At 53.4% G+C, this 12,845-nt stretch overlaps 1 protein-coding gene across 1 annotated transcript in view; it reads left to right on the forward strand.

The window, feature by feature from the left end:
• The window catches only part of KIAA2013 (KIAA2013 ortholog), a 9,624-nt gene extending 1,935 nt beyond the window's left edge, over positions 1–7,689 (forward strand). The window contains exons 2-4 of the mRNA XM_021715413.1: positions 1–765; positions 3,825–4,678; positions 6,988–7,689. Of these exons, the coding sequence (XP_021571088.1) occupies positions 1–765; positions 3,825–4,678; positions 6,988–7,005 (1,637 nt within the window). The 3' untranslated portion in view covers positions 7,006–7,689. The remainder of the gene's footprint in view (positions 766–3,824; positions 4,679–6,987) is intronic.
• Positions 7,690–12,845: the final 5,156 nt, after the last annotated feature.

Here is a 12,845-nt window from a genome sequence, read left to right on the forward strand (position 1 = left end):
CAGCCCTGGTGGCCAACGGCTTCCTGGCCCTGGACGTGGCCGCCAACCGACTGTGGGTGACCCCCGGGGAGCGGGAGCCCGCCGTGGCGCCGGACTTCGTGCCCTTCGTGCAGCTACGCCCGTTGAGCGCGCTGGCCGAGGCTGGAGAGGCGGTGCTGCTGCTGCGGGAGGGGCTGCTGCGCCGAGTACGGTGCCTGCAGCTCGGGGCCCCGGGGTCCGGCCCTGCGGCCGCCGTCCCCGGGCCCGCCTCGGCCTCCGGCCTTGTCGCGGGGTCCGGCCGTGACTGTGTGCTGCTGCAGGAGGACTTTCTGGCGCACCGGGGCCGACCCCACGTCTACCTGCAGCGCATCCAACTCAACAACCCCACGGAGCGCGTGGCCGCGCTGCAGACTGTAGGGCCCACCGCAGGCCCGCTCCCCAAGGCTTTCACTAGCACCCTGGAGAAGGTCGGAGACCATCAGTTCCTCCTCTACTCAGGCCGGTCCCCGCCTATTCCCACAGGGCAGGTGCACCTGGTGGTGGTGGCTGCCAAGAAGCTAGTGAACCGGCTCCAAGTGGCTCCCAAGACGCAGCTGGACGAGACGGTGCTGTGGGTGGTGCATGTCTCGGGGCCCATAAACCCCCAGGTGCTCAAAAGCAAAGCAGCCAAGGAGCTCAAGACGCTCCAGGACTTGGCACGGAAGGAGATGTTGGAGCTCTTGGAGATGCCGGCCACAGAGCTGCTCCAGGACCACGAGCAACTCTGGGCTCAGCTCTTCAGCCCAGGTGAGGCCAGCGAGTGCTGGCTCCACAGTCCACCCCAGAGTTGTTTCTCCAGGGTCTGCAGAGGTGACACTGTAGTGGTAGCAGCGTGGTTAAAACTTGGACTTGAGTCAGACGTGGTGGCTCAAGGCTGTCATCCCAGCACTTTGGGAGGCAGAGGCAAGAGGATTGCTTAAGCCCACGGATTCCAGACCAGCCAGAGCAATGTAGTGAGACCTTGTCTACAATAAATCACACTTGGTGGCGCACACCTGCAGTTCCAGCTATTTGGAAGGCTAAAAGTATCACCTGAGCCCAGCAGGTCGAGGCTGCGGTGCTGGTTAGCATGCCACTGCACTTCAACCTGAGTGACAGAGTGAGACCCCAACTCAAAAAAAAATAATAATAAATAACTTGGGTTTGGCATTTAACTGGGCTCAATCTCTGCTCAGCCACTTAGTATCTGTGTGACCTTGGATTAGTTGCCTAATCTCTCTCTGCCTGTATTCAATAGTAATAATAACACCAACCTCAGAGGGCTTTTATGAGATTGTAGTGAAAACTTGAGTGTAAAGGTCAGGTCTTATTGGTATTTGTTCTTGTAGGTGAGGCCTGATTTGACAGAGTGAAGTTTTTTAGGGTCATTTTGTAGAGGTTAAACCACCAGGCAGATCCCTAATTCTTTCCTCAGTTCACCACTGGCATGGTGTGGGCTTCTTGACATGACCCCAGCTAGGCTCAGGGGTGCCCTGGCAGCCTGTTCACAGGGAAGGTTGGAGAATCTCTTCTTGCAGTTTAGAATATTCCTGCCACATTGAGACTTCTTTTCCCAGTTGACTGTTTAAGAAAAGCAAAACCTCTTCTGGATGAGAGGGCTTTTGGGTTTCAGAGTCTTCATTGTCTGAACCCTTATGATTGATTGCTTGGAGAGAGTTTAGTTCATTCAACAAGTATTCCCTGAATGCTTCTGCCAGGGGCAGTTTGTTTAAATTCTGGTGGGGAGGAAGACAGAAAAGTGAGAATGTAAACAATGCAGATTTTTTTTTTTGAGTTGGAGTCTTACTTTGTCACCCAGGCTGTAGTGCTGTGGCACACTCACAGCTACTGCATCCTCCACCTGCTGGGCTCAGGCGATCCTTCCATCTCAACCTCCCAAGTAGCTGGGACCACAGGCATGTGCCAACACACCTAGCTAATTTGTTGATTTATTGTAGAGACGAGGTCTCGCCAAGTTGCTCAGGCCGTCCTCTCACCTTGGCCTCCCAAAGTGCTGGGATTATAGGCATGAACCACTGTGCCCAGCCTCTTTTTTATTTAAAGGCAAGGTCTCACTCTGTTTCCTATGCTGGAGTACGGTGACATGATCAAGGCTCACCGCTGCCTCTACCTCCTGGGCTCAGGTGATCCTCCCGCTTCAGCCTCCCAAGTAACTGGGACTCCAGGTGTGTGCCACTCCACCTGGCTAATTTTTTGATTTATTGTAGAGACGAGGGCTTACCAAGTTGCCCAAGCTGGTCTCGAACCCCTGGGCTCAGGCAGTCCTGTCCCCTCAGCCTTCCAAAGTAAGTGCTGGGATTACAGGCATGAGCCACTGCACCCAGCTTAAGGTAGCTTTTTAGAATAGAGAGTGCTATGGAGAGAAGTTATGGGATGGAGGGTGACCCAATGTGGCCCCAGTGACTGGAGTGGGGTTAAAAATATTGGGTGGTGGAGCCTCGGTTCAGCTCCAGTTAACTGGGAGACCTCTCTGAGGAGGGGACACTTAATGAAGCTGAGACCCTCATGGCAAGAAGAAGCCAGCCATGTGACCTGGGCAGAGGCTGAGATCTAAAGGCAGGAATAGGTTTGGTGGAGTGGCTGGAAGGGGCGTGGTGAGAGACAGGATCAGACTGGGAGGGTGGCTGTATCTCCAAGGACCTTGCAGCCATCCTTGATGAGGCAGTGAATCTTACCCTAAGACAGATGGGAAGCAGGGTGGAGGCTTGATCTGAAGTAAATATTTAAAAGATTTGCCAGGCAAGGTGGCTCTCCTGTAATCCTAGCAATTTGGGAGGTGGAGACAAGAGGATTGCCTAAATCCCGATCAGCCTGGGCAACTTGGTGAGACCTCATCTCTACAATAAGTCAAAAAATTAGCTGGGCATGATGGCATGTGCCTGTAGTTCCAGCTACTTGGAAGGCCAAGGTGGAAGGATCGCCTGAGCCCAGCAAGCCAAGGCTACGGTGGCCATGAGCCTGGGTGACAGAGTGGGACTCCTACTCAAAGAAAACCAAAAAAAAAAAAAAACCTCCCTGACTGCGGCATGCAGAGAGTAGACTGTTAGGAGGCAAAAACAGATGTGTGGGGCCAGGGGAGAGGTTTTTGCAAGAGCTCAGATGAATGTGGTGGGAACCAGATCTGTGACCCTGGAGACTGAGAAGTGGGTGAATCCTGATGCTTTTGGAGATGGGGCTGCTGGGACTTACTGTGGATTGGCTGGGGTGGGGTTGGGAGGAGAGACCATGAGAATGTCTCCTGGCTTCAGGGGACTTGAGTGGTTGCTGGGTGACAACTTGGGGAGAACTTGGTTTGGGGCTGAAAGAGTTCAAACCCTGTTGGGTTCCAAATGGCCTGTCAGATGTCCAGGTGGAGACACCCAGCGGGCAGTTAGCAGTGAGAGTCTAGAGTTCATATAAGCTTGAGAGTATTCATGTGACACCTGATGTATGTATATGGTATACCTAAACCCATACATGTTTGGGAGGTATCATTTCAGGCCTCAGGACTGGAAGGAACAGTGACCCGAGACTGGGCAGGGCATTGATAACTATCCCCGCGTAGGGGGCCAGGACCAGGGGCTGGTGCCAAGTCCTGCCTAAATCTGTTCTTGGCCTTGGCAGGAGGCCTTGGCAGAAGTCTTAGGTTTCGGGCCCACAGGCTCAAGTGGGTGAACGAGACAAGCTACCTTTCTCCTGGACTTGAGGGAGACATTAGCCACTGCCTTCACCAACAGAGCCGACGCGTCACTCCTGTGGCTCTTGATCCTTGTTTCCTGTCCTCTGCTTCTCACTGCCCTTAATGTGTGGCCTTTGTGCTGTTGCAGGGGTGGAAATGAAGAAGATCACGGATGCCCACACTCCCTCTGGCCTGACAGTGAACCTGACACTCTACTACATGCTCTCCTGCTCGCCAGCCCCACTGCTCAGCCCCTCCCTTAGCCACAGGGAGCGAGACCAGATGGAGGCAACACTCAGCTACGAAGATCACTGCTTCAGTGGCCACGCCACCATGCACGCCGAGAACCTGTGGCCAGGGCGGCTGGCCTCCATCCAGCAGATCCTGCAGCTCTCTGACCTTTGGAGGCTGACCCTTCAGAAGCGCGGCTGCAAGGGGCTGGTGAGGGCGGGCGCCCCAGGCATCCTGCAGGGCATGGTGCTCAGCTTCGGGGGTCTGCAGTTCACAGAGAACCACCTCCAGTTCCAGGCTGACCCCGACGTGCTGCACAACAGCTACGCGCTGCGCGGCATCCGCTACAAGAACGACCACATCAACCTGGCTGTGCTGGCGGACGCCGAGGGCAAGCCCTGCTTGCACGTGTCCGTAGAGCCCCATGGCCAGCCTGCCAAGGTCTACGCCTGCGAAGCGGGCTGCCTGCAGGACCCCGTGGAGCTGACCTCGGCTCCCGGGGGCCACACCTTCTCAGTCATGGTCACCCAGCCCATCACGCCGCTGCTGTACATCTCCACCGACCTCACACACCTGCAGGACCTGCGGCACACACTGCACCTCAAGGCCATTCTGGCCCACGATGAGCACATGGCCCAGCAGGACCCCGGGCTGCCCTTCCTCTTCTGGTTCAGCGTGGCCTCTCTCATCACCCTCTTCCACCTCTTCCTCTTCAAGCTCATCTACAACGAGTACTGTGGGCCCGGAGCCAAGCCCCTCTTCAGGAGTAAGGTAGGAGGCCTCGGCCGGGCTCTCAGGCCTGCATCTAGGGTGGGGCTGGCCTGGCAAGGCATTGCGGCCCCTGCTGGAGCGGGTCTCTCGAGGCTGACGCCCTCAGCCCGTAGCACCAGAGAGAGCTCAAGTGTGTATCGGAGCACGTGGAGAAGTGGCTTCTAGGAGGAGACCACAGGGAGGGAGAGCTCTGGGAATCCAGGTGTGAATAGATGAATCCCAGGACACCTCTCCCCTCCTTTCTCCTCCCTTTCCTTTCCTTCTCTTCTTGCCTCCCCTCCCCTCCCCTATCTCAGCAGTTAAAAATAACCGCAAGCCGGGTGTGGTGGCCCACACCTGTAGTCCCAGCTATTTTGGAGGCTGAGATGGGAGGATTGCTTGAGTCCAGTAGTTCAAGACCCAGCCTGGGCAACATAGTAAGACTCTGTCACTACTTTTTTTCTTTTTGTTTTCTATTTTTTTAAATAAATTAATTAATTAAAAGTAAAAAATAATTATTAGCCGGGCTCAGTGGCTCAGCCTGTAATCCCGCGCCTTTGGGAGGCTGAGGTGAGTGGATTGCCTGAGCCCGCGGGTTCGAGACCCACCTGGGCAACTTGGCGAGACCTCATCTCTACAATAAATCAAAAATCAGCTGGGCGTGGTAGTGTGCGCCTGTAATTCCGGCTATTTGGAAGGCTGAGGCGGAAGGATCGCCGGAGCCCAGCGGGTCGAAGCTGTGGTGGCTGGGAGCGGCCAGTGCACTCCAGTCTGGGTGACAGAGTGAGAATCCAACTCAAAAAAAAAAAATTGTTTGAAAAAATAAAAATAATTGCACAAACCCGTTGATTGACTTGAAGCCTCTGTCTGAACTGCTGGCAGGAGCCTCACCCTCGCCCTGAGTGCCTGTTCATGGCCTCCAGAGATCAGTCCCTCACTATGGGTCTGAGTCTGCGGTGGTCTGTCGCAGCACAGAACCATTCCCCTCCTGATTCCTGAAACATCCTTGCCCCTGGGCAGCCATGATCCTGGCCACAGTCGCTGCCCACTCTACCACTGGCCTGGCTTCTGTGCCTTCTCCCTTGGGGTTTCTCAGGAGAAAGACCAGAAGGCAGTTGGGAAGGAGGCAATCATTAGCTGTCAGGAAAGAAAGGATTTCCGAAGGGCTGAGCATCTTCCCTTTCTCTCCTCTCCTCTCTCTCATCCCTGCACCCCTACTCTCCATCCCTCCATCCCTTACACCCTATTCCCTCTCCTCTCTCCTCCCTCATCCCTCTATCCCCTACCCCCCTCCTCCTCCCTTATTTCTCCATCCCCTGCCCTCTACCTCCCCAATCCTTCCACCCCTTACCCTGTACTCTCTCTCCTCTTCTCTCTTGTCTTCTCAAACAACAGTGATGTTAAAGAGGTATGTTAGGCTCTTGGTCTGTGCTTCAAACTGGTCAAAGAGCCTGGATCCCAATCAGGAGAAATGCACCATTACATCCTCAGACACCTGCAGCCTCTGGTTTCTAGTTCTAGTTTTCCCAAGGCCAGGACTTGCAAACAGAAGCAGAACTTGACTCAAAGGAGCAGAAGGGTGAGAGGCAGGTTTAAGTTCCTCAAATGGAAAATCAGATCAAAAAGAACTAGGCTGAGTGCAGTGGCTCACGCCTATAATCCCAGCACTTCTGAGGTGGGAGGATTGTTTGACATCAGGAGTTTGAGACCAGTCTGGACAACAGTGAGACCTCATCTCTACCAAAAAAATTTTAAATAGCAAAGTATGGTGGCATGTGGCTATAGTCCCAGTTACTTAGGAGGCTGATGCAAGAGGATTCCTTGAACCCAGGAGTTGGAGATTGCAGTGAGTTACTATCATGCCACTGCATTCCAGCTTGGGCGACAGACCCTGACTCCAAAAAAAAAATGTGGCGACAGAATGTCTCTCTTGAGTTGGCCATCTCCTGACAACTGACCAGAGCAGGTGCTAGATGGGTACCACATGGGCTCTGCTGTTTCTGGGAAGCCGGCGGCTGTTTTCCTGGCTGGCTGGTGGTTTCTCTGCCCTGGCACCTGTGTGCACCCTGAGTTTCCTGCACGATCGGGGAGATGAGCCAAACCACCTTCATGGTGTTGACCCGTGTCCCTCCTTGACTTGGGCTCAAGCTGGGCCACGTCAGAGCAGAGCCCAGACACACCAACGTCAGGCCGGGGAGGGCCAAGCTGGCAAGGCTGGGGCAGAGCCTGACTGGGGGCCACGGGTATCCCCACAGCCATGTCCCTGATGTTTCCGTTGCTGGCCCAGGGTTGGCGGCGGACAGTAACCACTTGTTTTGTGACTTGAACAGGAAGATCCCAGTGTCTGAGTGAGCCAACAGCCCCGCTCTCAGCCACCCTGCGCACAAGACGCCTGGTGCGGACGGTCTGCTGCTGAGAGCGAGGCAGCCCTGGGAAGCACCCGCCCTTTGTGCCTTGTTGGGGGAAGCCAGTGATGCAGAGCGAGTGTGGATGCTCAGAGCTTGGTCAGAAGGATGGACGTCACGTGGGGGAGGGGCCATGGACTTTTGTAAGCTTTCGACTCAATAAAATGAACCTCTGTGGCAAGTACTTGAAATTGAGCTCACTCCTTCCACTTCCCCCTTTCTTCTGTCCCAGGAAATAGACCCTCTTTGGAAGAGACGCTTCCTCATTTAAGGTGTTCTTCTTGAATGAACTTTAATTTATTTTTGTTGAGATTTTGCTGGGTGGCTTTTGCATCCCCTGCAGATAGTGAGTCTCGGCAGTGATGTCCTGTCTCAGCCTGTGGAGGCCTTGCGGTCCCGAGGCTGGGCCTGGATCCCAGGTGGCTGCTCTGCCCATGGAGGGTCGTGGGTCGCTTTGTCACACTTGGGTTTGCATGTCATCTCTTATCATGAGCCTGTGGGGATCCGTGGTTTTGTACTTTGGGACTTCGGGGAGGTGTTTAACTTTCTAGTGGTTGATGATTGTTGGGTTTTAAAATACCAAAGTTTTTTTGTTCTGTTTTTAAATAAATATCTTTCAAACTTCCATGACCAGTTTGTGTGTGGTTGAAACTTCTGGAGACACTCATGAGATCTCCCCCGTCACCATGGACAGTTTCTGAGGCAGAAGCACACCATCTTGCCCATTATAAAAACGGTCATTCTTGGCCTGGCGCTGTGGCTCCTGCCTGTAATCCTAGCACTTTGGGAGGCTGAGGTGGGAGGATCACTTGAGGCTATGAGTTCAATACCAGCCTGGGCAACATAGTAAGAACCCATCTCTACAAAAAATAAGCCTGAGCTGTTGATGCACACTTTATAGTTCCAGCTATTTAAGAGACTGAGACAGGAGGGTTGCTTGAGCCCAGCAGTTCGAGGCTGCAGTGAGGTATGATTGAACCACTGCACTCCAGCCTGGAATACAGATCAAGACCTCATCTCTACCAAAAAAAATTAATAAATAGTACAGTTCTTTTCCCTGCCTTCTCCCTCTCTTTAAGGGAGTCGGCTGAGGAGGGGTGCTGGTGGCCAGCCTTCTGTTCACTGGAGGGTGTGCTGGGTGGCCCAGCTAAGTTGGCTGCTGAGGGCCTCTAGCATGCCCCTGGTTCCCCTCCCTGCTAAGGAGCCCTCCCCCACCTGTCCCACAGAGCCTGGCTGTTCCTGCCCAGGGCCTTCTGCAGGTTGTTCACCAAAGCCAAGATCAGATCCCCCTTTTGAGAGAGAGAAGGGAACTGTCCATTCTGGGGACCAGAAAGGGACCAAGCAGCCCACCGTGGGGGCCTGACCTCAGTGTTTTGGCTGTTTCCTGGGGCTCCCAGACAGTGTTTCCAGCAGTGTGACTTGCCAGGAATCCTGGTTTGTGTGCCATGAGCAAATGTCTGGCCCAGGATAACTGGTTATGAGACAACAGGGCATCGGCCGCTGGTGGCCCTGGTTTCCCTCTCCTCTGGCTTGAGCAGGGCTCAGGCAGGCACCTTCGGCCAAGGACCATAGGTGAGCTTGCCCATTGCAGGGAGTGGGAGCTTCCTTGTGGTGTCCTTTACGGTGTGAAATTAAATTCAAAGCTATTAGACAACGAGATTGGTGCTCCCTGGCTCCCGTCAACTCTGCTTTGAACTTGGAACTGGGCCTGTTGTAGGCTCCCATGAATGTAATGACAAACCCGCGTACCTGGTCCCTGAAGATACTTGCCTACGGAATGATTCGAAATTCAGTCAACTAGTATTTGTAAACTATAGCTCTCATTTAAGTGCTCACTCTACGTGTTAGGTATTTGACATCAACATGACCCTGTGGGAAGGAGGTTGCTGGGGTTAAGACCCCAATTTGAGAGCTGAGAAACCTGGAACAGTGAATAACTGTCCAAGGCCACACAGCCATCAAGTGTCAGGAACACACACTCTGGCTTGATGCAGGGGTCCCCACATGGTGCCGTTTCTCCCCGTGGTGTGCCTCGGATGGCTTCGGCAGGATGGATCTATGTCTGCAGTGCTTCCGATGTCTAGAGGGTCCCCTGGGGTAGGCCATGCACTAGCCCCAGTTCACGTGAGGCCAGATGCATGAAGAGGCTTTGTCAAGTTGTGGCCAGGCGTGGTGGCTCACGCCTGTAATCCCAGCACTTTTGGAGGCCAAGGTGGGAGGATCACTTAAGCCCAGGAGTTCTAGACCATCCTGGGCAACATAGTGAGACACTGTCTCTAGAAAAACAAAAATTTAAAAAGTTGCTTTGCTGGGCACCGTGGCTCAAGCCTGTAATCCCAGCACTTTGGGAAGTTGAGGTAAGAGGATTGCCTGAGACCAGGGATTCGAGACCACCCTGGGAAATTTGGCAAGACCTCTTCTCTATTATAAATCAAAAAATTAATCGGGTGTGGTGGTGCATGCCTGTGGATCCAGCTACTTGGAAGGCTAAGGCGGAAGGAGCACTTGAGCCCAGCAGGTCAAGGCTGTGGTGGCCATGAGCGTGCCACTACACTCCAGCCTGGGCGACAGAGTGAGACTCCAACTCAAAAAAAAAAGTTGCCTTTTTAGGGCCTGAAATCTGGTGTGGAGATTGTAACTGCATATTTTCAGCACTCCCAACAGCCAAAAAGTCGGTTTAACTCTCTGGAGGTCCACCTGCTCCCACCTCTCATGTCCCCTCTCACATCTCCTCAGCCACCTGGGCTCCTGCCACGGCAGCGGCTTTCAGCTCCGCACAGGAACAGGCACAGCTGCGGCTGTCAGCTCCGCACAGCCGTGTGGCCCTCAAGCATGTGTGACCTTGAAGCACATGACGATCACACTGCTGGGGCTACCATCTCACACAGGACTGGGGCCAGTGGGCACGTGCTCTCTTGCCCCCGGAGTGGATAATTCTAAGGCACACGCTATCCGGCTCCTCAGCAGGTGCTATGGTTTGGAGATGGTTTGTCCCCAATGAAACTCATGTGGAGATCTGGACCGCAGCATGGTGGCGTTGGGAGGTGGAACCCAGAGGAAGGTGTTTAGGTCATGGGGACAGAGCCCTCATGAGTGGTTTGGGGCCAGTGTCTCTCCAGAGCGAGTGTTTGCTGTTGTGGGGATGTATTAGTTCCCATGGCAGTGGGTTGTCTAACACATATAAGCACGGTACAAACCTCCAGTGTGCTCTGCATGGTGGGCGTCACCCCGTTTTACAGGTGAGGAAAACAAGGCTCTGAGATAACAAATTGTTAGGCCCAGTCACACAATTGGTCTCCAGGCCTAGTCTGGCTCCAATGCGGGATGCTCCCACAGCTGGCCCCAGTGACAGCAGCCACAGCTTGGAAACAGCCGCTGGCCCATTTGTCCAGAAGTGGCATCTGTTTCTGCCGGGCAGGGGCGTTGTTCCTTTTCCCCCAGGAATCTCCCTGTGATGAGCCAGGTCGGACCTTCGGTGGGCTGGACTCACCTGCGAGCTCCCTGACCTGGTGTAAGGCTCTCAGCCCCGCCAGTGACCCAATCCCCTTTCATCTTTCTGCCTGAAACACAAAGGGGAACAGCATAGGCACAGCCTCGGGGCTGCATCTGCAGGAAAGACAGATAAGAAACTGGACAATTATATCACAGCTAAGCACCCTGGATAGTCAAGGAGGACTTCTTGGAGGAAGGTGAAACCCCCAAGCTGGAATCCTGGGGATGATGGGAGCTAGCCAGGCTAATGCATGCGAGGGACCACCAGACAGCTGGAGTAAACCCAGAGGGGCAAGCACAGGGACACCAGGCAGTGGAGGCGCTTGGGTTGTCTGGAGTGTAGACTCCACGAAGGGAGGAGAGTGGGCTGGAGGGCTGGTGAGGTGGGCGCATGTACCCACATCATTGACCTCTGAGAGCACAGGCTAGGCTCAGGTCTCGCTCATGGCAGTAATATTACAGGCAAGACCCTTCCCAGGGGTGTTTCACTGCTTCTCCCTGGTGACAGTCTCATTTTAGCTGGTCTCCACGTCTTTCCCCAAAGAGGAGAAAGCGGTATCACCCTGTTTTACAAAGTGGAAATGGAGACCCCATGCAGAGGGGCAACTTGCCAGAGGCCCAAGGGAGGCCTCTAATGATGCCGGGTGTGCAGGACAGACCCCATGCTGGTGGCAGGTGGAGCATGGCCCCACTAGCAAGGGAAGGATGACAGCACTGTAAACCCTGCCAGGAGTTACGCGACCACTCGGTGGGTGTCCTGGGAGGTGAACAGGCAAGCTGGAAGAAAGACTGTGGCCTCTCCCAGAAAAAACCATGAGAAGATGTCACTAAACGGCATTGCTGAGGAAGAAGTTGACGTCCAAGAGGACACTGGGCTGGGAGTCCCATCTCCAGCTCTGTCATCATCTCTGTGTGACCTCAAACAAGTGATTAAGCATTTACACTCTATGTTCCCACCTGTAAAATGGGTCCAATAACATCTTCCAACTTCTTAAGATAGTTGAGAAGACCCACTAAATAAGTGACTGTATGAATGTGCTTTCTGCCAACACATGGGGCCACCTGTGCACACCTTGGGAGCAGACACAGGCCAGCGTTTCTAAACCAGGATCTGTGGACAGGATTCACGACTCTGTGACTGGGGACCAGAAAAATGGCTTTACTAATCTGAATCTGAAATTTAGCATATCCTCCTAGTATTGACTTAGGCATTTGTGTCATTGTCACAAATAGAAATCAGAGCTATGTCGGTGATACATGTCAGTTGTTGCAGTTATTGTGAAGTACCAGCCATATTCATCACTGCTTTGATGTTATGGTAGTCATTAGACTTGCCACTAGAGATCAATATTTAATCTATTAATAAAGCACTTGTCACCATATCACAAGTTTTTTTTCAGACTGGCTCTCATACTGCAGCATAGGCTGGAGTGAGGTGGCGTGATCACAGCTTACTGCACCTTCCTACTCCTGGGCTTGAGTGATCCTCCTGCCTCAGTCTCCTGAGTTGCTGGGACTACAGGCATGTGCCACCATGCCCAACTAATTTTATATGTGTTTTTTAGAGACAGGATCTCGCTGTGTTGCCCAGGCTGATATGGTCTCTAACAGTTCTCCCGCTCCGGCCTCCCAAAGTGCTGGGATTATAGGCGTGAGCTACCGTGTCTAGCCCGTTTATAAAATATACTTAAATCTTTTTTATTTTTTTAGTTTTTTTGAGTTGGAGTCGCTCTGTCGCCCAGACTGGAGTGCAGTGGCCGCTCCCGGCCACAGCAGCCTTGACCTGCTGGGCTCCGGCGATCCTTCCGCCTCAGCCTTTCGAGTAGCCAGAATTACAGGCATGTGCTACCACGCCTAGCTGATTTTTTGATTTATTGTAGAGATGAGGACTCGCCAAGTTGCCCAGGCGGGTCTCGAACCCGCGGGCTCAGGCAATCCACTTACCTCAGCCTCCCAAAGCGCGGGATTACAGGCTGAGCCACCGAGCCCAGCTTAAATCTTTTTTTAAATGTTAGATTGTCTTTAGCAAACACAAAAGTAGACTTAATAGTACAAAGAAACACCATGTGCCCTTCACCCTGTCTGCCATAAATCCTGTGGCTATTCACACCCCTGTCCACTTCTTCCCACTCACACTGTTTTAAAGCAAATCCAAGACACAAAACCATCTCATCTGTGGGCATTTCTGTGTGTATTTTTAAACATGTAAGTATGCAGCAGGGCTCAGTGGCTTGGCATGTAATCCCAGCGCTTTGGGAGGCCAAGGTGAGTGGATTGCCTGAGCCCGCGGG

This window comes from Carlito syrichta, unplaced genomic scaffold (assembly GCF_000164805.1).
Source record: "Carlito syrichta isolate Samal-C Ts95f unplaced genomic scaffold, Tarsius_syrichta-2.0.1 Scaffold307091, whole genome shotgun sequence".
Taxonomy (NCBI): Eukaryota; Metazoa; Chordata; class Mammalia; order Primates; family Tarsiidae; genus Carlito; species Carlito syrichta.